At 45.7% G+C, this 23,914-nt stretch overlaps 1 protein-coding gene across 1 annotated transcript; it reads right to left on the reverse strand.

Annotated features, from left to right (window-relative positions):
• Window positions 1–3,842: 3,842 nt before the first annotated feature.
• LOC141126657 (uncharacterized) lies at window positions 3,843–22,781 on the reverse strand. Its single transcript, XM_073612602.1, has 2 exons — window positions 22,613–22,781; window positions 3,843–6,256 (listed from the first exon to the last, which is right to left on the reverse strand). The coding sequence occupies exon 2, from the start codon at window positions 5,905–5,907 to the stop codon at window positions 4,204–4,206; it is 1,704 nt and encodes a 567-aa protein (XP_073468703.1). The 5' UTR covers window positions 5,908–6,256; window positions 22,613–22,781; the 3' UTR covers window positions 3,843–4,203.
• Between the last annotated feature and the right edge of the window lie 1,133 nt (window positions 22,782–23,914).

Below are 23,914 nucleotides of genomic sequence, written 5' to 3' on the forward strand. Positions count from 1 at the left end.
TAAGTGTAACGAGGGGCCCATATAGCTTCATGGCAGTCCACTAGACCGGCAGGGCGGAGAGAAATTACGGGAACCAATCCCCCATGACTCCCCCTGCATTCCAACCATCTTCTCCTCCCTTTCCCCCCGCTTGGTTCCACTAATCTCTTGGTACTCTGGTCGTGTGAATGAGTGGTTTGTTCATGTAGCTAGAGCCAGGTGTTACTCTATCAGGACACAGCAGCTGTACAAACACAGCCACAGGTCCTAATCTAACAGGTCCTAGTGCGGGTAAGCGGCCCGAATGCACACTGTCTGTGTTTGGTGCTGTACACCTGTACCCACATGCCTGGGGGGGCCCTGCCAGTTAGGCTGTATGGGACCCCATGATTTCTAACAGCAGCCCTGGTTACAGGTAAAGATTGTACTATTTGACTCAACATCTTCCTGCTTATGATGGACATAGATTGTTGTGGCAAATATGGATTGCCCCATGGCCTGCATATGATAGACATTGATTGTCTCATGGGACCTCACATTCTTCTGTATTTGGCAGACATAGCTTCTGGCTGTCATTGGTCGCTAAGCAAGCAGGGGGTCCTGTGCATTTGCAGCCTCATTACCAACCACTGATGTTACCCAGCCGTTCACTTACATGGCCCATTTACTTACAATCCCTGACCACGTAAACAAAAAAGGTGGAGATAGGATAGATCAGGTGATGATGGGTCTGTGTCCACTCTGCATATGAAGAACAGACACGGAGGACACAGCCCACTCTACTCTACGGGCAATAAGTGTAGATTCATTGGTTTGCGCAAAAGTTATAGCGTCTACAAAATAGGGGATAGTTTTATGTCTCTTTTATTATTATATTTTTTTGTTTACTAGTAATGGCGATCTGCGATTTTTACCGACATTATGGCGGACACATCGGACAATTTTGACACAGTTTTGGGACCATTGGCATTTTTACAGCGATCAGTGCTATAAAATTGCATGGATTACTGTAAAAACGTCACTGGCTGTGAAGGGGTTAACCACTAGGGGGCAGTGAAGGGGTTAAGTGTGTCCTAGTGTGTGTTCTAACTGAAGGGGGGAGGGGACTGTGCAGGGGCGAGGACAGATCGCTGTTCATACTCAGAGAACAGGAAACTGTTTACACACACAGATGCTGGTTCTCCGTGTGCCTCGAGCGAGCGTGGGAGCCCGGCGGTGACCGCGACCGCCGGGCACTCACATCGGCTCCGTGGGGGAGCAGACGGCGTGCACGCGCCCCCTAGTGGCCGTCTATGTTACCGACGTAACATGACGGCGATTCGCGCAGCCGAGCCATGTTGCCGCAGTACAACTGCGACGGCTGGTCGGCATGCGGTTAAAGTGCCTGAAACAATGAGAAACTATATCATGTATAGTAAAAGTAACGCATTTTTATTTAATACATTTGTTAAAAAAAGGTATAACGGTCTTTAGTTTAAAATTGCATAATTAGACCAAAACATTAAAGAGTGAAGTATAACTACTGTATAAAAACTGGATTCTCTTTGAGACTTTAAACTAAAGATTATTATATCTTTAACAAATGTATTACATAAAAATGTATTACTTTTAATATACATGATATAGTTTCTCATTGTTTTAGGCACCTAAAAAGCCCCCTCATTCCAATTCCCATTTAATTTTTTTTCAATTAATTTGGGATGTGGTGCCTTGCTCCACCATACTTGGCTGATTCACTTTACTTCGCAGCGTTAACTTATGCTCATACGCATGGCACAGATGCTCATACTTCTAAGTGAAAGGGCAATGTTAGATATACAATTCCGGTTCGCCCGTGCCTTGTCACAGGCTTGAGTCCATATATGGCATTCCGAATAGAATGGTAGTGGTCTGGCAGTCAAGTTTTCCCAGGTAGGTTCCTTTAGGGAACCCAGTCCATGGCAGCAGGCACGCGTTGGGAGTGTCAGCAAAGGGCTCCCAGACCTTCCTGGTCCCCAACTGTCACCTTTTTATAGCACATTTGGGTTGGAAGGCAGGACCTCAAAAAACCTGGGAAAGGAGGTTAGAAAAGTTAAACCCTTCCCCAAACCCTTTACTTAACTAAGTTAAAGCAGAGCCTAACTTGTAGGCAACCTGCCTACAAATGGACATCACCAGCCAGCTACTCCGGTTCTCATGCTACTCCGTGCCTTCACACTCTCTGTTTCCACCTTTAGGAGTGTTAGGCAGGAGGTGCAAGAGAGGCCTCCACAATGTTCCAGCCTTCCCCAGATAAGCGATAAATAGGAAGCACCTTTTTCACCAGTGACTTCTCCTTGGCTGGGTCCCAGTCACAGACATACCTGGAGTGCTGTTGTCACAGAGGAGAGGGGAACTCTTTTTGCAATGGTAGACATGCCCAGATTATCTTCAGCTGGCCATAATGTATATGGTTAGTTTGTTTTTTCTGGCTAAATGAAAAAAAACCCCCACCAGACTCCTCCAACCACACAATAAGGAGAATGAAGGAATCCCCCACGCTGGGACTTTGTGTATTGACTAGGGTTGTCCCGATACCGATACTAGTATCGGTATCGGCACCGATACCGAGCATTTGCCCAAGTACTTGTACTCTGGCAAATGCTCCCGATGCTTCCGCCGATACTATGACAGTCAGCGGTGATCAGCGCGTGGGGGAGTTACAAGCTTCTCCCCCCGCGGCTTTAGTGACATACAGCGGTGATCGGTGCTTGTAACTCCCCCACACGCGATCACCGCTGACTGTCACCTCATCCTCCTCCATGCCCCCTCCATTCCTCTGTCCCCCTATGCTGTTCCCCTCTGTTTCTCTGTCCCCCTCCATTCCGGCGTTCCGCTGTCACCCTCCGTTGTTCTGTCCTCCTCCGCTGTCCTCCTCCGTTGTTCTGCCCCCCTCCGTTACACTGTCCTCCTCCTCTGTCCCCCTCTGTTGTTCTGTCCTCCTCCGCTGTCCTCCTCCATTGTTCTGTCCCCCTCCGTTACACTGTCCTCCTCCGCTGTCCCCCTCCGTTACACTGTCCTCCTCCGCTGTCCCCCTCTCCGCTGTGTGAATGGACAGAGTCAGCTGACTCTGTCCATTCACATAACTGAAACATTGTAATCTCCTGTGATTACGATGTGTCAGTTTATGAATGGAGAGGAGCCGCTGTCTTCTCTCCATTCATTCTCAGTGCAGCTGAGGCTGCAGAGAAAGGGACTGGGGAATCTTTATCCTCGGTCTCTTTCTCTGTCTCAAAGGGGAGATATCAGAGGTCTGTTAAGACCCCTGATATCTCACCAAAGCCCCCCAACAGGGCTGATCCAAAAAAAACAAAAAACACACATATTGCAATAAAGAATAAAAAAAAAAGATTGTAAAAAAATAATGAATGTAAATTAAAAAAAAAAACAAACACACAGAAACCGTTCACCCCCCCCCCCCCAAAAAAAAAAAAAAAAAAAAACCACTGTCACGTGACATTAAAAAAAAGTATCGGTATTCGGTATCGGCGAGTACTTGAAAAAAGTATCGGTACTTGTACTCGGTCCTAAAAAAGTGGTATCGGGACAACCCTAGTATTGACAGCAGAACCCATTGCTGTCAGAATACACCGCTCAGATTTTCTAATGTGTCCCTTCAAAAGACATCAGTCAAAGATCAACTTCTCTCAAGAAGAACTGGCCACACATTGATCAAAATGTATGCAGTCCCTGCTGAACCGGCCAAATTTTGATCATTGTATGGACAGCTTTAGTAGGAATCCTTAAGCTTGGCTGCAGAGGCTTGGCAAAATGCCGCCTGACCACTACCAAGAGAGATAGAGTTATTCATGTAGTAGCTGGGGATCTGGAAATAAAGAAAACACTTAGGAACCCAGATCATTTAATTTTTGATGCAAACGAAATAACATGTTCAAAGCTTCATACGCAACAAAAAAAAGAAGAGGAGAATCATTAAGGAAAACACAGTTCAGTCATTGGTGCTTGTCCAAAAAGTATCTCAAAAGGTAAAGTATTCCATGGCTCTCTAGGTGTGTGCCTGATGGACATAAGCACTAAACTTATTGCATCAATCAATTCCAGTCCTACTTGCTCATAAATTGTAGCGAGTTTGCTTTTCAAGGTTTCATTGTACCTTTCCACTAGATTGTTGGATGACATTGGGAGTTAAACTGCTGGGACACCCCAACATTTTCATAGCTGCTACCCCTTTAGTAACCCCTTCTCCTAGAGTTTCCTCTCTGCAGCTGAGGATGAAGGCAGGGAAACCCCTGGTGCCGGAGAAGCTTTGTCCAATACAGAACACAATTTATTTCCAGTGTGAACCTTCAGGTGTCTGATAAGATGTGTCTTCTGTATAAAAGTTTTATCACACTCAGAACATTGAAACGGCTTCTCTCCCGTGTGAAGCTTCTCATGTCTGATAAGATGTGTCTTCTGTGCAAAAGCTTTATCACATTCAGAACAATGAAAAGGCTTCTCTATATATGGTTTTCCTCCAGCATGAACCTTCTCATGTTTGAGAAGACCTGACATTACTATAAAAGCTTTACCACATTCAGAACACTGAAATGGTTTCTCTCTCGTGTGAATCATCCGGTGTTTGACAAGGTTTGACCTCCTTGCAAATGCTTTGTCACATTCAGAACATTGATATGGCCTCTCTCCAGTGTGCACCCTCTTGTGATTGACAAGATCTGACTTAATTTTAAAAGCTTTGTCACATTCACTACACTGGTACGGCTTCTCTCCAGTGTGGGTCCTCTCATGTATGATAAGCTCCGCCTTCCCTGTAAAAGCTCTGTCACATTCAGAACACTTGTATGGCTTTTCTCCAGTGTGAATCCTCTCGTGCATGATAAGGTTTCCTTTCAATGAAAAGGCTTTGTCACACTTCGAACAGCAAAATGGCTTCACCCCAGTGTGGACCCTCTCGTGCCTGAGCAGCATAGATTTCACCCTAAAAGCTTTGTTACATTCAGAACATGGATATGGCTTCTCTCCGGTGTGGACCCTCTGGTGCATAATAAGGTTTGACTTCTCTCTAAAAGGTTTGTTACATTCAGAGCACCAATAGGGTTTCTCTCCAGTGTGAAGTCTTTGGTGCGTGATGAAGTTTGATTTCCATGAAAAAGCTTTGTTGCACTCAGAACACTGATACGGCTTCTCTCTAGTATGGACCCTTCGGTGTAGGATAAACAGTGACTTCGCTGTAAAAGCTTTGTCACATTCTGAACAATAATAAGGCTTTTTTAGATGGTGAGCCTTCTGGTGCATAATAAGAGCAGACTTCCATGCAAAAGCTTTGCCGCAGTCAGAACACTGATGGAGGTTCTCACCAGTGTGAACCATCTGGTGTGTAATAAGACGTGCCATTTGTGTAAAAGCTTTATCACATTTTGTGCAGGGATATGGCATCTCTCCAGTGTGAAACCTCTGGTGTCTGATAAGTTGTGACCTTGTTTTGAAAGCCATGTCACATTCAGAACACTGAAACGAGTTTGTGTGAAGCATCTGATGTCTGCGAAGATCTGACTTCCTTAAAAAAGCTTTGTCACATTCTGAACACTGAAATGGTTTGGCTCCAGTGTGGACAATTTTATGACTGGTAAGCTGCGCATTTGATGTAAAAGCTTTGCCACATTCAGAACACTGAAATGGCTTCTCCCCTGTATGACCCCTCTCGTGTGTGATAAGATTTGCCTTTGTTGCAAAAGCTTTGCCACATGTGTCACACTGAAACGGCTTCTCTCCTGTATGGACCCTCTCGTGTGTGATAAGTTTTGACTTTACTGAGAAAGCTTTGCCACATTTGGCACAAAAATACCTCTTCACTTTAGTGTGAACTCCTTCGGGTCCAAGGTTTGGTTGAATTGCAAAAGCCAAGATGCATTCAGCAGACAGATATGGCTTCCCTTCTATGTGTTCCATCTGGGATTTAGTTAGGTCTGATTTTGCAGTAAGGTAAAGTTTCTCTCTTGTGTTGAGCTTAAAGTCGTTCACTTCCAGAACCCTGAAATGACTTCTCTTCTGTTGCCCCCAGAGGTTGGATCAATGCTGAAGAATATCCAAAACAATGAAGAAATGCAGAACACTGATATGGCTGGTGTCCAGAGTGAATCCTCCACTTTCAGGCACTCAGAACACCCATAAGTACTTGTCACCAGGCTGACTTAATTGACATTGAAGACCAACGTGACCATTACCAGGAAAATTCAGTTGGGATGATGAAGACCAACGTGAAGACCAATGTGACCAAAAGTTTGGTTCATTAATCCATCTGTATGGAGGAAAAAAAAATAAAGGGAAAAACTGGCTATAGTAAAGTTGCTTTCTCTTTCATTTCACATGCATTATTACATTTAAAAACAGTATGTGATGTACATGTTTAATTGTTTGTAATTCATTTTATAGGGACCTCGCTATTTCCTTTGGTTGGTATAGTTTAATTCATTTTTTGGTCCCATTCAGACCACTGGGCTGCATTTTCAGCACAAACTGTACAATAAATCACAAGCAGTGTGTTCAGCTTGGCTCAGCAGCTTTTTCTATAAATAATGGATTTAATTAAGTGTTCGGGTCTTTACTACATACTAGGGCTGGGAAAAAATCGATTTGAATCGAGTTGAGAGGTCAAATCTATTACAATTTTCAGCAAATCGATTTTTTAATTATTTTTTTTTCACTAGGACCGGCGCTGACACCGCACCGGTCCTGAGGAGCTGCGGGCAGGAGTTTTTAGGCGAGGCTGGATGCCGCGGACTAGGCCGAAGCCGCAGCCTCGCCTAAAAACTCCTGCCTGTAGCTTCCCAGGACCAGCGCTGACACCGCTCCGGTCCTGAGGAGCTGCGGGCAGGAGTTTTTAGGTGAGGCCGCGGCTTCGGCCTAGTCCGCGGCATCCGGCCTCGCCTAAAAACTCCTGCCCGCAGCTCCTCAGGACTGGCGCGGTGTCCATCAAAAAAAAAAAAAAGATTCGAAACATGAATCAATTTTTTTTTTTTTTTTTTATTTTTAAATCGTAGATTTTTTTTTTTTTTTTTGGAGAAATTCGCCCAGCTCTACTACATACAGCATACAGAACACAGTATTCAGACCTAACATAATAGATGATTACAACTCTACAAACAACACTTGATCCATTACTGTGACAAATCAAAGAAAGTGCAGGGTCCTCTAGCTTCTAATGTAGAACAGATTAAGGCAAAAGAGACAGAAGGTGGGTGGGTTGTATTTGCCCACCTTGATGAACCCTTCTCACAGATGACAAATGTGTTTGAGAGTATTTTCTTTTCTACACATTTTTAGTCAACTGATTGAGTCAACATGCCTCCATAATTAAGGAAGAAGGGGGGGAGGGGGAACAAGGAGAAAAGAGACCAGACCAACCACTAGGTTATTGTGGACTGAAGTATGCAGCTATATGAAAAGAAGGGAGCAGTCCAGGTTTATGTGGTTATTGTAATTCAGCCATGGTGTCCAAACCTTGAGAAACTTGGCATGGGTATCATTAAGTATAGAGGTGAATTTCTCATGTACCATGGTGCTCATGAGTCTCTGCCTCACTTTTGCAAAGTTAATTTATTTAAATATGCTTCTCGGCCTGTAGTATCTGTTCTTATCAGTTTCCAGAGGAGGAGTTGTGTTACTCCCGAGAGTGGGGAGGACACATGCAAATCCAATGGTGTCACTGGACCTGGAAGGGCGGTTTGGCAGTGCCAGTGTCTGGACGCCCATCGAGATGTCAGCGGGGCCGAGTCTGAGCCGTCCAGAAGGGTTCTCCTGGTAAGGATGGGTGCTGCATCTGGGTCTGATCCAGAGGGTCGGGTCCCTGGCCTTCTGCCCTATATTGGGGCAGTTTTTCGGGAGAGAACACCGGCTCCTCTAGCTGAGGGGGGGAGGAGCGGTTAGTATTCCCCAAATGTAATTAGGTAGGAGTGATGGGAGCAACAGTGGGGCCTGATGGCAAGGGCTCTCACCAAGCTTCCTGAACTTCAGGGCTTCCTGGCTGGGGTAGGGGCTGCTGTGGTCTGGGTTGTTGGTCAGGGCTGGTCCGAAAGCTGGTCCGAAAGCTGGTCCGAAAGCCTATGGTGTATGTGCCCCTGGAGTGGCAATCCAGGGGTGCCATAAAATCCACTGTGAGTGAAGGTCACTTTGATTTGTGGCACCACGGTCACTGCACCATTACACGCTTTTTTTGCACCTGCCTCCTGGGCCGGGCCTTTTGCCTGGGACCAGAGGAATTTTTTTATTCCTGGCAGGAGGGCCTGGCCATTGTATTGCACAACGGCCACTTTTTCACTCTCCTCTACTTCCTTCTCCCGCACCTTCTTTTTATTCATTTCCCTTTGTGTGTCACGTTTTTGTATTTTTTTGTTTGTACACAGTTTTGCACTGTGTGACTGGTAGGGTTGCAGGTCCTCTGGCCTGCCCTGAAAGGCTCTTGGGTTGGGAGGGAGTGGACATGGTCTTGTGGCTTGGTTCACCCCCCCCCCTCTTGGGGTCTCCCTTCGGGGGAGCCCCACTGAGTACTTGAGGGGGCCTGTTGTTTCGGCAGTCCCTCCAGAGAAAGGGGTCCGTCCGTGGTTTCAGCCAGATGGACCAAGTGTAAGTACCCTTGTCCCCATCAGGAGCCTAACGCCCCAGGGGATTCAGGGTAAGGCCCTCTGATTTTAGAGGGCTTGTGTACCCGTTGCACTTTTTTTGTTTCACTCTTTATGTGTATGCACATTTTTTTGGCACCGGGTGAAGTTTTTGAGTGTGTTTCACACACCATGGGCTTTAAGAAAAAAAGAAAAAAGTTAGCCACAGACATAGTAGGATAATTATGGACCCATTTTGTTTTTTAATGGGAGATCTTAAACGCTTTTCCAAACCCATTGCCAATCTCATCTCTCCCCGTCTTCCAGATCTGATCCATGAGGAACAGGTCAGGTTTGTCCCTGGCCACGAAGCCAACGGCAACGCTACCAAAACCATTCATCCCATTTCTCATATCCATAAATGAAACCTTTCAGCTTGTATTTCATCCCTTGACACAGAAAAAGCATTTTAAAGAGTTATTTGAAATTTTCTATGTCGGTCTTTGGGACAGAAAGGCCTGAGTGTAAACCTCATCCTTAAAATTGTGCCCATAAATACATTCCCCACTGGTAAAGTTCTGGTCAGTGGTTTGATTTGTTTTCCATATTTACCGGCATGAGACAGTGCTATCCTATATCACTGCTCCTTTTTGTAAAACACAGAAATGAACTTGTTCCACCACAGATTACAATACTCTACTGTACTTTTTTACATCCAACAAGCATTCACGAGTATCCCATCGCTACTTGTTGTGTTACACTATGTGATTTATAATGCTCTGTGTCTTTAAGATCTGTTCCCTCTGTCTCTCTGAACTCTTTCTCTCACCGTAGTTCTGTATATTCTCCTCCCCTTCCGCTCTCTGATTCATTGTGCACAGTATACCTCATTGCTGTAACATCTTTACATGTGGCTTACAACTGCAACATTTTTTCTATCTATGGATACCCATCGTTAAACGGAACATTCGAGAGGATTCATCGTCTGTCTTTCCATACAGTGAGTTATCCATTGAGTTAAGCTGTCTGAATTGATGCAAGGGATAAATAGATCACCAGGTCATGTAAGCTCTATGTGAAGCTGAAGATAACGTTTATTGCCTTGTAGTTGAGTCAGAACACTACTAGTTAAATTTTGGTGCAATATGCAATTTCAAAGTAATTATTTCTAAAACTGGAGCACTGAATACATCATTGTCACCATGCTCTCTTGATCTTCTAAAAATCAATTTCTCCTTTTCAGTGAAACTCTAAGAGCATGTCTTATTTTAGGGACTGCTATGCCAGCTTAAAAAATCTGTAGTATTTTAATTCCATATAAAGATGGAGCTCCCTGAAGTCTTCATGGCTTGGCAAGATGAACGTGCTGGAAATGGCATATACTCCAAGTTTAATTAGAATTTCTAGACCAGCCCAATAAATCTCTCTAAGCCCTTCTTCCATAATTTGAGGTTATCATGTAGCTAAGCCATTTGGAATTGTGGGTTCACATGCTTGAACTACTAATGTAAACACAAGCTCACTTAGGGAATCTGTTTGCCAGATTTTGGATTGTAGTACGAAGTCTCTCTGATCTCCCGTACATTGGAATGCTTTTCCTGTTGATCTGCTAAAGCCTCCACAGTAATTAAGCAGGAATGGTCTCCTTCAGATCTTCATGCACTCCCCTGGCTCTTATCAAACCATAATGAGCTTCCAATTTGCGTTGACAACCTTACAAGCCTGGACTTCTTCCCGGGATATCTATTGCCTTTCCACATCACCAGACCCACTAACACTTCCATTCGATAAATGTGGACATTCCAATAAGTCTCTCTGCTTCTACTCTACAGGGATTTATCAGTATGTGATTCTCCTGGCCACAAACTTGGCACCCTGTCAACTCTGCTTCTGGCATCTTTTCTCCACCCGTCAATAAGATCCAACCCTTTTGCCTACTGATATCCAATTAGATGTTTTTGGGAAGCCATTGCATTCCACCAACCTCATTCATAAACCCCTATATGCAGAGTGAAGAGCTATACTCGCTCTCGACCCCGTCATACCCTATCCTGTCTGTATAAGGATCCTTCTTTATTGTATACTGTATCATGGACACAGAGCATCCTTATTCCTTACTCATTGGGTTATGCACCACCTACAGGTGATTGGACAGGAAGAAAAAACAAAGACAGAAAGTCCTCCCATACAGTAAGTGTCTGTTTTTTTGGTAGATTTGCCATCAACTACACTATATTGTCAAAAGTATTGGGACGCCTGCCTTTACATGCACATGCCACATTTAATTCTATTGGGTTGAGGTCAGGACTCTGTGCAGGCCAGTCATGTTCCTCCACCCCAAACTCGCTCATCCATGTCTTTATGGACCTTGCTTTGTACACTGGTGCATAGTCATGTTGGAACAGGAAGAGGCCATCCCCAAACTGTTCTCACAAAGTTGAGAGCATGAAATTGTCCAAAATGTTATGGTGTGCTGACGCCTTAAGAGTTCCCTTCACTGGAACTAAGAGGCCAAGCCCAACCCCTGAAAATCAACCCCACATCAAAGCAAGGTCCATAAAGACAAGGATGAGTGAGTTTGGGGTGGAGGAACTTGACTGGCCTGCAGAGTCTTGACCTCAACCCGATAGAACACCTTTGGAATGAATTAGAGCGGAGACTGTGAGCCAGGCCTTCTTATCCAACATCAGTGCCTGATCTCACAAATGCACTTCTGGAAGAATGGTCAAACATTCCAATAGACACACTCCTAAACCTTGTGGACAGCATTCCCAGAGTGCAAGGGCCTGCCTAATTGCATACAATTTGAAAGTGATTAGGTTTGACCTCATAGTGTAATGGTGTTGGTATCTAAATAATCTAAAATGTGTAAAATTTGTATAGTGTGTAGTCAGCTTAAAAGGTGATAATCACTACTGTGCAACTCTCTAGTGGTGCACCGAAATTAAAATTCTGGACTAATTTAGGACACACTTGGCCGAAATGGACAGTTTTTACAGTTTTTAAAAAATGTATTTAATTAATGTGGCTGGCGTTTTTGCATTGAAGTCGATGGGACGTGATTTTGCATTGAAGTCAATAGGAGGCAGCATGCCATTATCGGCACCTTTTATTTTTCTTTTGCCAAATTGCAGATAACCCTACTTTTGTTCCGATAATTTTTTAGCCGTATGATATATATCGGTGCATCCCTACAACTCTCAGCACAATGTTAACAGCTTCTGATTGGTTCGGATTATGAGACTTGAGCTATCCAGATCCATTCCGACAGCAATAATTGCTCAGATGAATGGTACCCAAATCCCGCACAGGTTGGAGACGTCAAGACACAGCGTTTGCACGTAATGCAGTCAGTCGGTGCTGGATCCTGCATACATGGAACACTGCTTAATTGTGTGATGACGAAACGCGTCAGTAAAGTGCCACTATCACCATTGTGCCATCTTATGCCATTAATCCTTGATTGACATGTGAGTGTTCAATGTTTTACTAATTTTAATTAAAAGATCTGAAATGTTATCACACTATGTGGAACCTTTTTTGTTATTTTGGTTTTACCGTGTTAGCCGATTCCAACCTCCCTGGGTGTCCTCGCCATTGGCTGTACCATATTTTGAGGTCTGTTTGAACACATACTGGTGTCCTATATGGTACCAAGTTTAGTGAGATTGAGGCTATCCGGATTGTCACTGGTTTTACATCAACCATGGTGTTTTGACACCCAAGCCTTTTTGACTTGAGAGGTATAAGCCCCTTCAAGTCCAACCTTTCTGGTAAGCCTTCAGATAATTGTTGGCAGTCTCCTCACAACATTCCCTCACCTGTTGACCTTCACTGATGTCTACTGGCCTACAATTACTAACTCACGGACATTGTCCAGATTCACCAGACCATTTGGTTTTTACCACATATCTGTCAATTTTCACGTGGTGGACATCATCACAACATTGTCTATATTTATGAACATATTTTCTTTTTTAAGCGCTGCATTATTTTTTCTTTTGGTTAATTGCCGTTTGTCTTTGGCCATGCTGGCTGCTTAATCTTTCACACAGCGTGGTTTATACACATGACACTGCGTAGTAATAACTGACAATGAGTTTCAGAAGAGTGCTATACAGGTCCAGGTCAGTGGACCTCAGCAATGGGGATTGAGTCCCTGAAGGTGCTATGAGATATGGGCCGCTGTGATAGGTGAAGATTTGATCCCCAACTTAGTTGGCAGCTGTGGTGGGAATGGCGGGTACCTGGGTAGCCTTTCTGGTACCATAGAGACTGTCACGCTGGCTGAAGGGTTTCTTAGCTGCCTTGGTAATGGTGTCCCTCCTTTGCTCTCCACTAGGAGGCGATGTTTTAGACCTAGACCCCTTTCACACTGGAGGCAGTTTTCAGGCGCTTTAGCGCTAGAAATAGCCTCTGAAAAAGCGCTTGAAAACTGCCTCCTATTCACTGCAGTGCAGGACGTTACGAAAAGTCATGCAACCAGCACCTTTGGGGCAGTTTGGGAGCGCTGTAAGTAGCGATCCCAAAATGCCCCGCCCATTGCAATGAATTGGCAGCACTTCCAAAGCACCTTAAAAAGCAGCAAAACTGGACTTTTTTAAAAAGGTCAAAACCGCCCCGCTAGCAGCCAAAAAAACGCTGTTAAAACAGCGCTAAAGCGCCGCAAAAACAAGCAGCTCTTTAGCACTAAATGGCCGGGTGCTGCAGTGTGAAAGGGGTCTTAAAGTGGATCTTCACCCTCGGAATAAACTTTCCTCCAATCCACCCCTCTTCCCTCTGAATAGAGCTGTTTTTTCTAAATTTTTTAACAAAAAATGTGCAGCCCCCCCCCCCCCACACCCCCGCCTAGGCAAATGACATGCACAGTGCTCGCTATGTAGGGTTGCCACCTTTTCTCCAAGCCAAACCTGAACACTTTAGTGGCGCATGGCATGGCACCCCAACCGTGGCACAATTTTGCCGCAGTTGTCCCCCGACAAAATCACACAAACAGAATCGTGGGATGCCCGTCACCCAAAGAAGTTTCACTCTGCGATTGGGGTGCCATTGACAGTAAAGGGATCATGAGCACGTCCTGCGTTTTGCGTCGGGAATCATGGGTGGAATTGCAGCAATTCCATCTGCAGTCTGGAATGCATTGGTGTGAATAGAGCCTGCGAGTCTTATGCACAGAATGCAGGGGACAGGAGTGTGTAATGCATATTAGGAGTCATGAGTACAAAACCAAAAGAGCGCAGGAGTCAGGGGTGTGTAACACACAGTGTAAGGGTAAGGAGAGTGCAAAATCCTCCGCCCACCTGCGAGCTATACTCTCCCCCATGTTACCCTTTCGTCAAAAACCCCACTCCCTCTCCTGCAAAAAAAAACATCCAGCACTATGTCAGGGCTGGGCTCAGCCCTTCCTTCTCTGAGCTGACCGCTCAGCTGTCGGCTAATTGCCAGCTCCTATCTCTCCACAGTTACTCAGCTGTTGATGATATCCTGCTCGTCAGTCCTGCCTACTTAAGCCATCCAGTCCAGAGGATCTCTGCCTTCGCCTTGGTCAACATCACAGAGTCTATCTCCTGCGATCCTGTTGAAGACTTGCTTTGCCGACATCCCTTCTGGCTCCCGATCCTGCTTGCTGTTCCACTACATTGATCCCTGACTTCTGGCTTGTCTGACTATCCGTTACGGTTACTGAACTTTGGCTATGTTTTGACTATGTTTGTTCTTTTTATTTTTATTATTAAACAAGTGTGATTTAACTGTACTTCTGTATCACTAGTCTTTATTCTCACCCTCCACCAGCAAAAATCTCCCCCCCTCCTCCTCCCAGAACAACCCCCCCAAAACAAGTCTTCTTCCCCCTTCCACAGCACAAGTACCCCTCCATCATCCCCAAAATACCCAGTCCCAACACAATCCCCCCTTCCTCCACATCCCAGCACTTATCCCCACCCTCTCCTATTACAAATCGTCTTCCCCTAACAAATCCCCCCCCAAACCCCCATGGCCTCCGACAGGGGGTAACACGAGGCCTCCTGTGGGGGCCCCAGCACACAGGGGGACCCAAACAGCAGGGGGATTGGAGCAGAGGGCAGGGGGGCAATTACAGAGGGGACAAAAGAGAAGGGAGAGAGGGGTGCCAGGTAGCCGCTGGTGCGGTCGTTTTTAATAAATGAAATTTTTAAAAACAATCCGCTCACACATCTCAGAGAAGTAGGTGTGTCAGTCTGTAAAGTCCGCTGTCAGCATTCTCCCGATCCACGCTGCTGTGATCACTGAATCGCTGGAGGAAGCCGGTACAAGGATACAGAGCGCCACAGGGAAACTCCAGTGATCGGTCAGCTTCCGATGATGGAGGCGTGGTTATGCCTCTGGAATGCTTTGATTGGTCACAGCGTCCCAGGCTGACAGTTCACTGGAGTTTCCCCGTGGAAACTCCAGTGAAAATTTAATTTATTAAAAACTACCGCTACCTGGCGCCTCTCTCTCCCTTCTCTTATGTCTCCTCTGTAATTGCCTCCGCCCGCTGCTCCCCCTGTGTGCTGGGGCTCCTACAGGAGGCCTCGTGGTACCCCCTGTCGTCGACACAGGCAGAGGAAAACCCGGGCACATCAACTTAAACCCGGACTGTCCAGGTCAAAACCGGGCAGGTGGCAACCCTATCACTATGCCTCCTGGGATACGCACATCACGGCGTGCCTAGCACCGTGTCACTGGAAAGGCACGCCGGCTGAATCCAAAAGAGCCAATGGACCTCTTGATTAAGGATGAGCTCAGGCGTGTTCGCAACCGCACGTGCAGAACACGCCAGGAAGTCGGTACCGCACAGGCAGCGAGACATTTCCCGATCTGTGCAGCCGTGGACCAGGAGATGTCTCACTGTTTGTGATTAGCACGTCACAGTGCCGACTTCCTGAGCATGCCCGAGCCCATCCTAAAGCCTCGAACACACGATCGGATTTTTGGCATGGAATTGTGTGATGACAGACTGTTGTCCTAAAATCTGACCGTTAGTACGCTTCTTCAGACAATTGTTGTCCAACTTTCGGCTAACAAATGTTGGATGGCAGGCTAGTAAATTTTCGGTGGACAAAGCTCTGTTGTCAGATTTTCGTATCGTCTGTACACAAGTCCGTCACACAAAAGTTGAAAGTACAAACACGCATGTTCGGAATCAATGCTCAAACACGACATTAACAAAAGGTGCCCAAAGGGTGGCGCTCAAGAGCTGAAATTCCACGTAGTACGTCACTACGTTTGTGTTTGTTGGCCGACAATTATGTGCCGTTTGTATGCAAGACAAAATCCAGGCACACGCCCTTCGGACAAAAGGCTGACGCTCTGTCTGCCAACAATCCGATCGTGTGTACGAGGCTTTACTCTTTTCCAATGATTTTTATTGAATATAAGTTTTGACCAACAACAAGGTTCTCAATATTACAAATATCGTGTCAACAACAGTGTTACAATAGTGGGTGTCAGATCAGTGCGGTTGGATCATTGTATAAACTATACCATATCAAGGTTACCAACCATGACCATCCCTGTCCCGAAAACAAAGTGATGATTTATGAGAACCTAGAACTCACCGATCGATGAAAACTGTTCACTGTATACCTAATAATAATATTATGATTAACATTTAGAACAAGTCAAGGCTATGCTTGTAGGATTCTGAAAAGCCTTGCAAAAAAAAAAAAAAAAAGAACAGAGAAATTCCCCATAGAGGGGCAATCGTGTAGTGGAACCACATGCCGACCAGCGCATGACGATGTACGTCGGCACAATGGCACGGCTGGGCAAATGGGTGTACAGGTACGTCCCCTTTAAATCGCAGCATTGTGGGCGCAAGTGCGCTCGCCGCGTACTCCGTGACCATACCCGCAGTTCCCACGGACTCGCTGTCCGCTGGGGGCCCATGATCGTGTCACGGAGCAGCAGAATGGGGAGATGCCTCTGTAAACAAGGCATTACCCTGTTCTGCCTTGTGTCATGACAGAGATCTACTGCTCCCTGTGATCGGGAGCAGTGATTGCTGTCATGCGACTTGAAACCCATCCCCCCCCCACAGTTAGAATCACTCCCTAGGACACACTTAACCCCTTGATCGCCCCCTTATCTGTGAGTGTCATTTACACAGTAATCAGTGCATTTTTATAGCACTGATCGCTGTATAAATGACAATGGTCCCAAAACAGTGTCAAAAGTGTCCGATGTGTCCGCCATAATGTCACAGTCTCGATAAAAAAAAATTGCAGATCACCGCCATTACTAATAAAAAAAAAAAAAATAATAATAATAAAAATGCTATAAATCTATCCCCTATTTTGTAGACGCTATAACTTTTGTGCAAACCAATCAATATACACTTATTGCGATTTTTTTTTTTACCAAAAATATGTAGAAGAATACATATCGGCCTAAACTGAGGAAGAAATTTGTTTTTTTTATATATTTTTGGGGGATATTTATTATAGCAAAAATTTTGCTTTTTTTTCAAAATTGTCGCTCTTTTTTTGTTTATAACGCAAAAAATAAAAATCGCAGAGATGACTGAATACCACCAAAAGAAAACTCTATTTGTGGTGAAAAAAAGACGTCAATTTTGTTTGGAAGAAATTGTCAGTTAAAGCGACGCAGTGCCGAATCGCAAAAAGTTCTCTGGTCAGGAAGGGGGTAAAATCTTCCGGGGCTGAAGCGTTTAATGTACTTTAGAGCCCACCATCGAACATTTGGGAACCCACAATAGGGCAAAGTAAGAGTTTGTATGAAGGAACGAAAGAATAGAAAAAGAGAAAGAAAAAGGAAAACGAGAGAAAAAGAGGGGGAAAGTAGTAAGCGGAAGAAAGAAGAAGAGAGAAACAAGAGGTTTGCGGTCGATCTCCACGCTCCAGACTACTACTCATCGTGACTGCAGACATCCCAAGTCTCCTGCGAGGTGTGGGAGTCTCCCGCATTTCGGGGGCGGCTCCTGGACACCCGCAAGTGCTGCACTATATCCCGGCTGCGGGGCTGATCCTGGATGGTCCCCTGGTTCACATCCAGGATGATCGGTGCAGCAGGAAGGACAGCTGTGATCACCGATCTCCCTGTAAAGCTGACATCCGCTTCTCCTTCTCTCCCTCCCGCGGCTGTCGGCTAAAAAGCTTTACAGGGAGATCGGTGATCACAGCTGTTCCTCCTGCTGCACCGATCATCTCCAACTGTTCTGTGTATCCTCCTCCAGCCCCCTCTGTGTACTTCTACCCCCATTCTTCTACGGCTTCCCTCTGTGTTCTTCACCCCCCCTGTTCTCAGGGCCAGATTAAGAGCAACATGGGCCTGGTGCTAAGGACTTTGGTGGGCCTTTTTATGGAAATAAATAAAATGAAAAGGCAAACAATGTTTTGTTAAATTTAAATTAAAGAGAGAGAGGGGTGTGAGAGAGGGGTGTGAGAGAGGGGTGTGAGAGAGGGGGAGGGGGGGTGATAGCGAGATGGGGGGGTTGAAAGAGAGGGGATGAGAGGGAGGGGGAAAGAGAGAGAGAGGGGGTGAGAGAGAGAGGGGGTGAGAGAGAGAGGGGGTGAGAGAGAGAGGGGGTGAGAGAGAGAGGGGGTGAGAGAGTGAGAGAGAGGGGACGAGAGAGAGGGGACGAGAGAGAGGGGACGAGAGAGAGGGGACGAGAGAGAGGGGACGAGAGAGAGGGGACGAGAGAGAGGGGACGAGAGAGAGGGGACGAGAAAGGGGAATAGAGAGAGGGTGAAAGAGAGAGAGGGTGGTAGGGGGTGAGAGAGAGAACAGGATGAGAGAGAGAGGGGGCTGAAAGAGAGAGGGGGGTGGGAGTGAGGGGGTGAGTCTGTGGGAGGCACAGCATAGTACATAACACGGGGGGGGGGATAGCACAGTACATTACATGGTTGGCACAAACACATTACATGGTGGATACATGGATACAGCACATTTAATGGTGGGCAAAGCACAGTACATTACATGGTGAGCACAGCACATTACACGGTTGGCACTGCCCAATACAGCACATTACAAGGTAGGCACAGTTCATTATATGGTGGGCACAGCACATGACATGGTTGGTACTGCACAACACAGCACATTGCATGGTGGGCACAACACAGCACATGCACACGGTGGGCAGAGGACCTTATATGATGGGCACAGCACATTACATGGTGGGCACAGCACATTACAAGTGGGCACTGCACAGCACATTATATGGTGGGCACAGCATATTATATGGTGGGTACTGCACATGGCATGGTGGGCACTGCACAGCACATGACATGGTGGGCACTGCATGACACAGCACAGCGCATTACATTGTGGGCACAGCACATTAAATGGTGGACACCGCACATGACATGGTGAGCCCTGCACAGCACATTCCATTGTGGGTACTGCACAGCACATGACATGGTGGGTACTGCACGGCACATGTCATGGTTGACAATGTACAGCACATTACATGGTGAGTACAGCACATTAGATGGTAGGCACTGCATGGTGCAGCACGTGACATGGTGGGCACGACACAGCACATGACATGGTGGGCACGACACAGCACATGACATGGTGTGTACAGCGCATTACATGGTGGGCACTGCATGGCACAGCACATGACGTGGTGGGCACAGCGCATTACATGGTGGGCACTGCATGGCATAGCACATTTCATGGTGGGCAATGCAACTCCACATTACATGTTAGGAACTGCACATGACATGGTAGGCACTGCTGAACAGCCCAGCACATTACACAGTGGGCACAACACACTACATGCTGGGCACAACACATGGCAGGGTGGGCACAACACATGACATGGTGGGCACTGCATGGCACAGCGCATTACATGGTGGGCACTGCACATTACATGGTGGGATTACTGCAAGGCACAGCACATGACATGGTGGGCACTGCAAGGCACAGCACAACATAGGGGGCACTGCACATGACATGAAGGGCAATGCAATGCACAGCACATGACATGGTGGGCACAAGAGAGCACATTACATGGGGGGGAGCAGCAGTCTGTCCCCTAGCACAATAATTACACAACATCTCCCTAACAAATGTACTAACCTTATCTCAACAGCATGGGAGATGTCCTTCCTCCCGGGCTCCTGCTGGTTAGGAGAACATCAGCGCCCCTCCCCCAGACACAGAGGATCTGTGTGAGTGTAACAGATCCTGTGATGGGAGTCAGGCATCGGCAGAGACAGGACTCGGCTGCAGTGACTAACATTTGTCTCCTCCATGTGTGCACAGAGGACTCCTCTTCCTTCAGGAAGGCACACAGATATTCATAAACCACTGCCATGGGCCTATATTGAGGGAGGGGCCTGCAGCTCCACTAGCCCCTATGTTAATCCGGCCCTGCCTGTTCTTCTCCGGCCCCCTGTCCTCCTCCTCCACCCTCTCACAGCCGGATTCCCTCCTCTCCTCTCCCGCCGGCTGTGGGGATCTGTCAGGATGGAGAGCGGAGGAAGGGCAGTGGTCATTTACTGGCCCCTTCCTTTTCTGAATTGGACACAGTGAGCGAGATCACTCCTGTGAAAACTCAGCAGAGTAACCTGTCTGTGTTTAACCACTTACCCACTGGGCACTTAAACCCCCTTCCTAACCAGACCAATTTTCAGCTTTCGGTGCTGTCACACTTTGAATGACAATTACTCAGTCCTGCCACACTGCACCCATATGAAATTTTTGTCCTTTTTTCCCCACAAATAGAGCTTTCTTTTGGTGGTATTTAATCACTGCTGGGGTTTTTTTATTTTTTGCGTTATAAATCAAAAAATACTGAAAATTCGGTAAAAAAATTCTTTGCTTCTGTTAAAATTTATTGTCAGAGTATTGGCAAGTATTGCACAGTGTTGCAGAGTATTGCAGATTATTGGCAGTGAGCAGCGCTGTGGGCACTACACATCCAGCCCACAGCGCTGCCGCAATCTCTCCCCCTCCCCCCTCGCACTGTACCGATCGGTACAGAGAGGGGAGGGAGGAACCGGCGTCATGGCGTGACGCCGGTTTCTTTACAAGTGATCGCTCCGTCATTTGACGGAATGATCACATGGTAAACGGCTGCGGTCAGCGGCTCTTTACCGTGATCGGTGATGCGCCGGGTCCTCAGGTCACGGATGTTCCCGGGTGCGCGCCCCAGGGGGCGCGCGGGAGCAACATTCTGGAAGGACATCCATGGACGCCCACCCAGAAAAACCCGACCGCGCTGTAGCCGTCTTTCGGCTATGGCCCAGTCAGCAAGTGGTTAATCTGCTCAGTTTATGAATGGAGAGGAGCCGCTGTCCCCTCTCCATTCATCTTCAATGCTGAGAAAGGGACTGGGGAATCTGTGTCCTTAGCCTCTTTCTCTGTCTCAAAGGGAAGATGGCAGGGGTCTGTTTAGACCCCCGATTTCTCACCAAAGGGTTGATTAAAAAAAAAAAAAATTAAAGAATGAAATTGTAAACAAAAATTATAAAAAATTAAATATTAAAAAAATATATAAAATAAAAAACTACTGACACCACCCCCCTGCCCTACAAACATTGCCCACTGCCCCAACACCCTCCCCCCAAAAAAGCATTTAAAAAAAAAATTGAAAATTAAATTGTAAAAAAAAAAAATAATATGCAAAAATAAAAACTACTGACACCATCACCGCCACATACTCCCCACCCCTTCCCCAGAAGCACTGTGAAAAAAAAAAAAAATATAAAAAAAAATGATTTAAAGAAAATAATAAACAACAAAAATTGTAAAAAATAATAGAGAAAATAATAAAAACAAAAAACTACTGACACTGTCCGGTACCCCCACCCCCAATCATTGTGAAAAACAAAAAATAAAAAAATAAATTGTAAAAAATAATGAAAAAATAATAAAAATAAGGAACTACTGACACCATCCTGCACATACTACTCACCGCCATACACTCCGCACTGTACATTCCCTATTTAACATTACTACATTCTGCACTATGTAAGTCATCTCAGACTCTATAAAACCACACCCCCTTTAAGCCACGCCCAATATGTAGCACGGTTTAAGCCACGCCCACCTCCCTGAAATGAATTTTTGCAGGTTGGGATGTCTGTGGAGATATCTAATCCAAGCATTCTAAACCATTTCCAACCGACTTTGTTGGTCACGAAGAATACGAGTTCATTTTTCATTTCTCGTGATCCAGGAAATTTTAGTTTTCACTAATGCTAAATTTATCTCAGAAGGGATTTCCACGCTCGCGATATGGTGGTTTTAGCTGCCAAAAAAGATGAGGGACCTGATGATGTGTCCTGGCAGGTCACTCGGAAGATCAGAATCGAAGGCCGTCCTAACATTTTTAGGTCTATTCACTCCAGTCACCGAATTCATCCTTACTCGTGATGACATTACAAAACACAGGGCACCAACAGTATCACTATCAGCTGAGAACAAAGACCAGAGTTCCTCTGCGGGGACCTCCGACATACAATACTATGACATCATTCACAAGAAGAATTCACACAGTGACATCATCATAAATCTAATGCCCCGTACACACGATCGGAATTTCCGTTGGAAAAACCTTGGATGGTTTTTCCGACAGAATTCCGCTCAAGCTTGCCCTGCATGCACACGGTCACACAAAAGTTCGCTGAACTTTCGACCGTCAAGAACGCGGTGACGTACAACACTACGACGAGCCGAGAAAATGAAGTTCAATGCTTCCGAGCATGCGTCAAATTGTTTCCGAGCACGCGTAGGAATTTTGCGCGTCGGAATTGCTACAGACGATCGGAATTTCTGATAGGAACTTTTTCCGTCGTAAAAATAGAGAACCTGCTCTCAATCTTTTTCTGGCTGGAATTCCGCCAGCAAAAGTCCTATGGAGCGTACACACGGTCAGAATTGCTGACCAAAAGCTGACATCCGACTTTTGCTGGCGGAATTTCCGATCGTGTGTATGGGGCATAAGTCTGTGTATAGTAATTTGTAAATCCAGCGTTGTTCATCACCAGGGAGATTATGTTAGATGTGCTCCGTTCCCTGCATGGCCCCCCCACCCCTGTAGTCCCCTCCATGATCCCTCATCTTACCCGAACACTCTGGAAGTTTCTCCTTCAGCCTCTTATCTGTCTCTGGCTGCAGCTACATACAAGAGAAGGGGGAGAGTGTCCTTCATTTTCTTGTAACTCAGAGAGGAGGAGGGGTGTCCTCCATTTTCTTGTAGCTCAGAGAGTAAAGGTGTCCTCCATTTTCTTGTAGCTCACAGAGGAGGAGGGGTGTCCTCCATTTTCTTGTAGCTCAGAGAGGAGGAGGAGGAGAGGTGTCCTCCATTTTCTTGTAGCTCAGAGAGGAGGAGAAGTGTCCTCCATTTTCTTGTAGCTCAGAGAGGAGGAGAAGTGTCCTCTATTTTCTTGTAGCCCAGAGAAAACGTGTCTTCCATTTTCTTGTAGCTCAAAGAGGTGTGTTTCGTCAAATTAGGTGACCTGTCAGAATGTGTAACGGAAGTGACGTTCCGATGCTGCCATCTTGCTACAGCCCGCACTCCTCCATAGTAAGGATACACTGAGAAGGGGGAAAGCAGACATCTTGTTGCACCCAACGGGGTTTTGCATTTTACACTTATTTTTAACAGTAAAGTGAGTTTAACCCTTTCATGACTAAGCCTATTTTTGAAATTTGGTGTTTACAAGTTAAAATCCGTATTTTTTGCTAGAAAATTACTTAGAACCCCCAAACATTATATATATTTTTTTAGAAGAGAGTCTAAAGAATAAAATGGCGATTGTTGCAATATTTTTTATCACACGGTATTTGTGCAGCTGTGTTTTAAACGCAAATTTTTGGAAAAGTGACACTTTCATGAATTTTAAAAAATCCAAACAGTAAAGTTACCCCAATTTTTTTGTATAATGTGAAAGATGATGTTACGCCAAGTAAATAGATACCAAACATGTCACCCTTTATAATTGCACGCACTCGTGGAATGGTGACGAACTACGGTACCTATGAATTTCCATAGGCGACGCTTTAAAAATTTTTTACGGTTACCAGGTTTGAGCTACAGAGGAGGTCTAGGGCTAGAATTATTGCTCTCGCTCTGACGATCGTGGCGATACCTCACATGTGTGGTTTGAACACCGTTTACATATGCGGGCGCGACTTCCGTATGCGTTTTCTTTGCTGCGCGAGCTCGCGGGGACGGGGGCGCTTTAAAAATTTTTTTTTTTTTTTTTATTTATTTTATTTATTTTTGTACTTTTATAAATTGTGTTTAAAATTTTTTTTTTTTTTTTTACTTTTATTGCTGTCACAAGCAATGTAAACATCCCTTGTGACAGTAATATGTGGTGACAGGTACTCTTTATGGAGGGATGGGGGGTCTAAAAGACCCC

The sequence above is a fragment of the Aquarana catesbeiana genome, linkage group LG02 (genome assembly GCF_042186555.1).
Source record: "Aquarana catesbeiana isolate 2022-GZ linkage group LG02, ASM4218655v1, whole genome shotgun sequence".
NCBI lineage: Eukaryota > Metazoa > Chordata > Amphibia > Anura > Ranidae > Aquarana > Aquarana catesbeiana.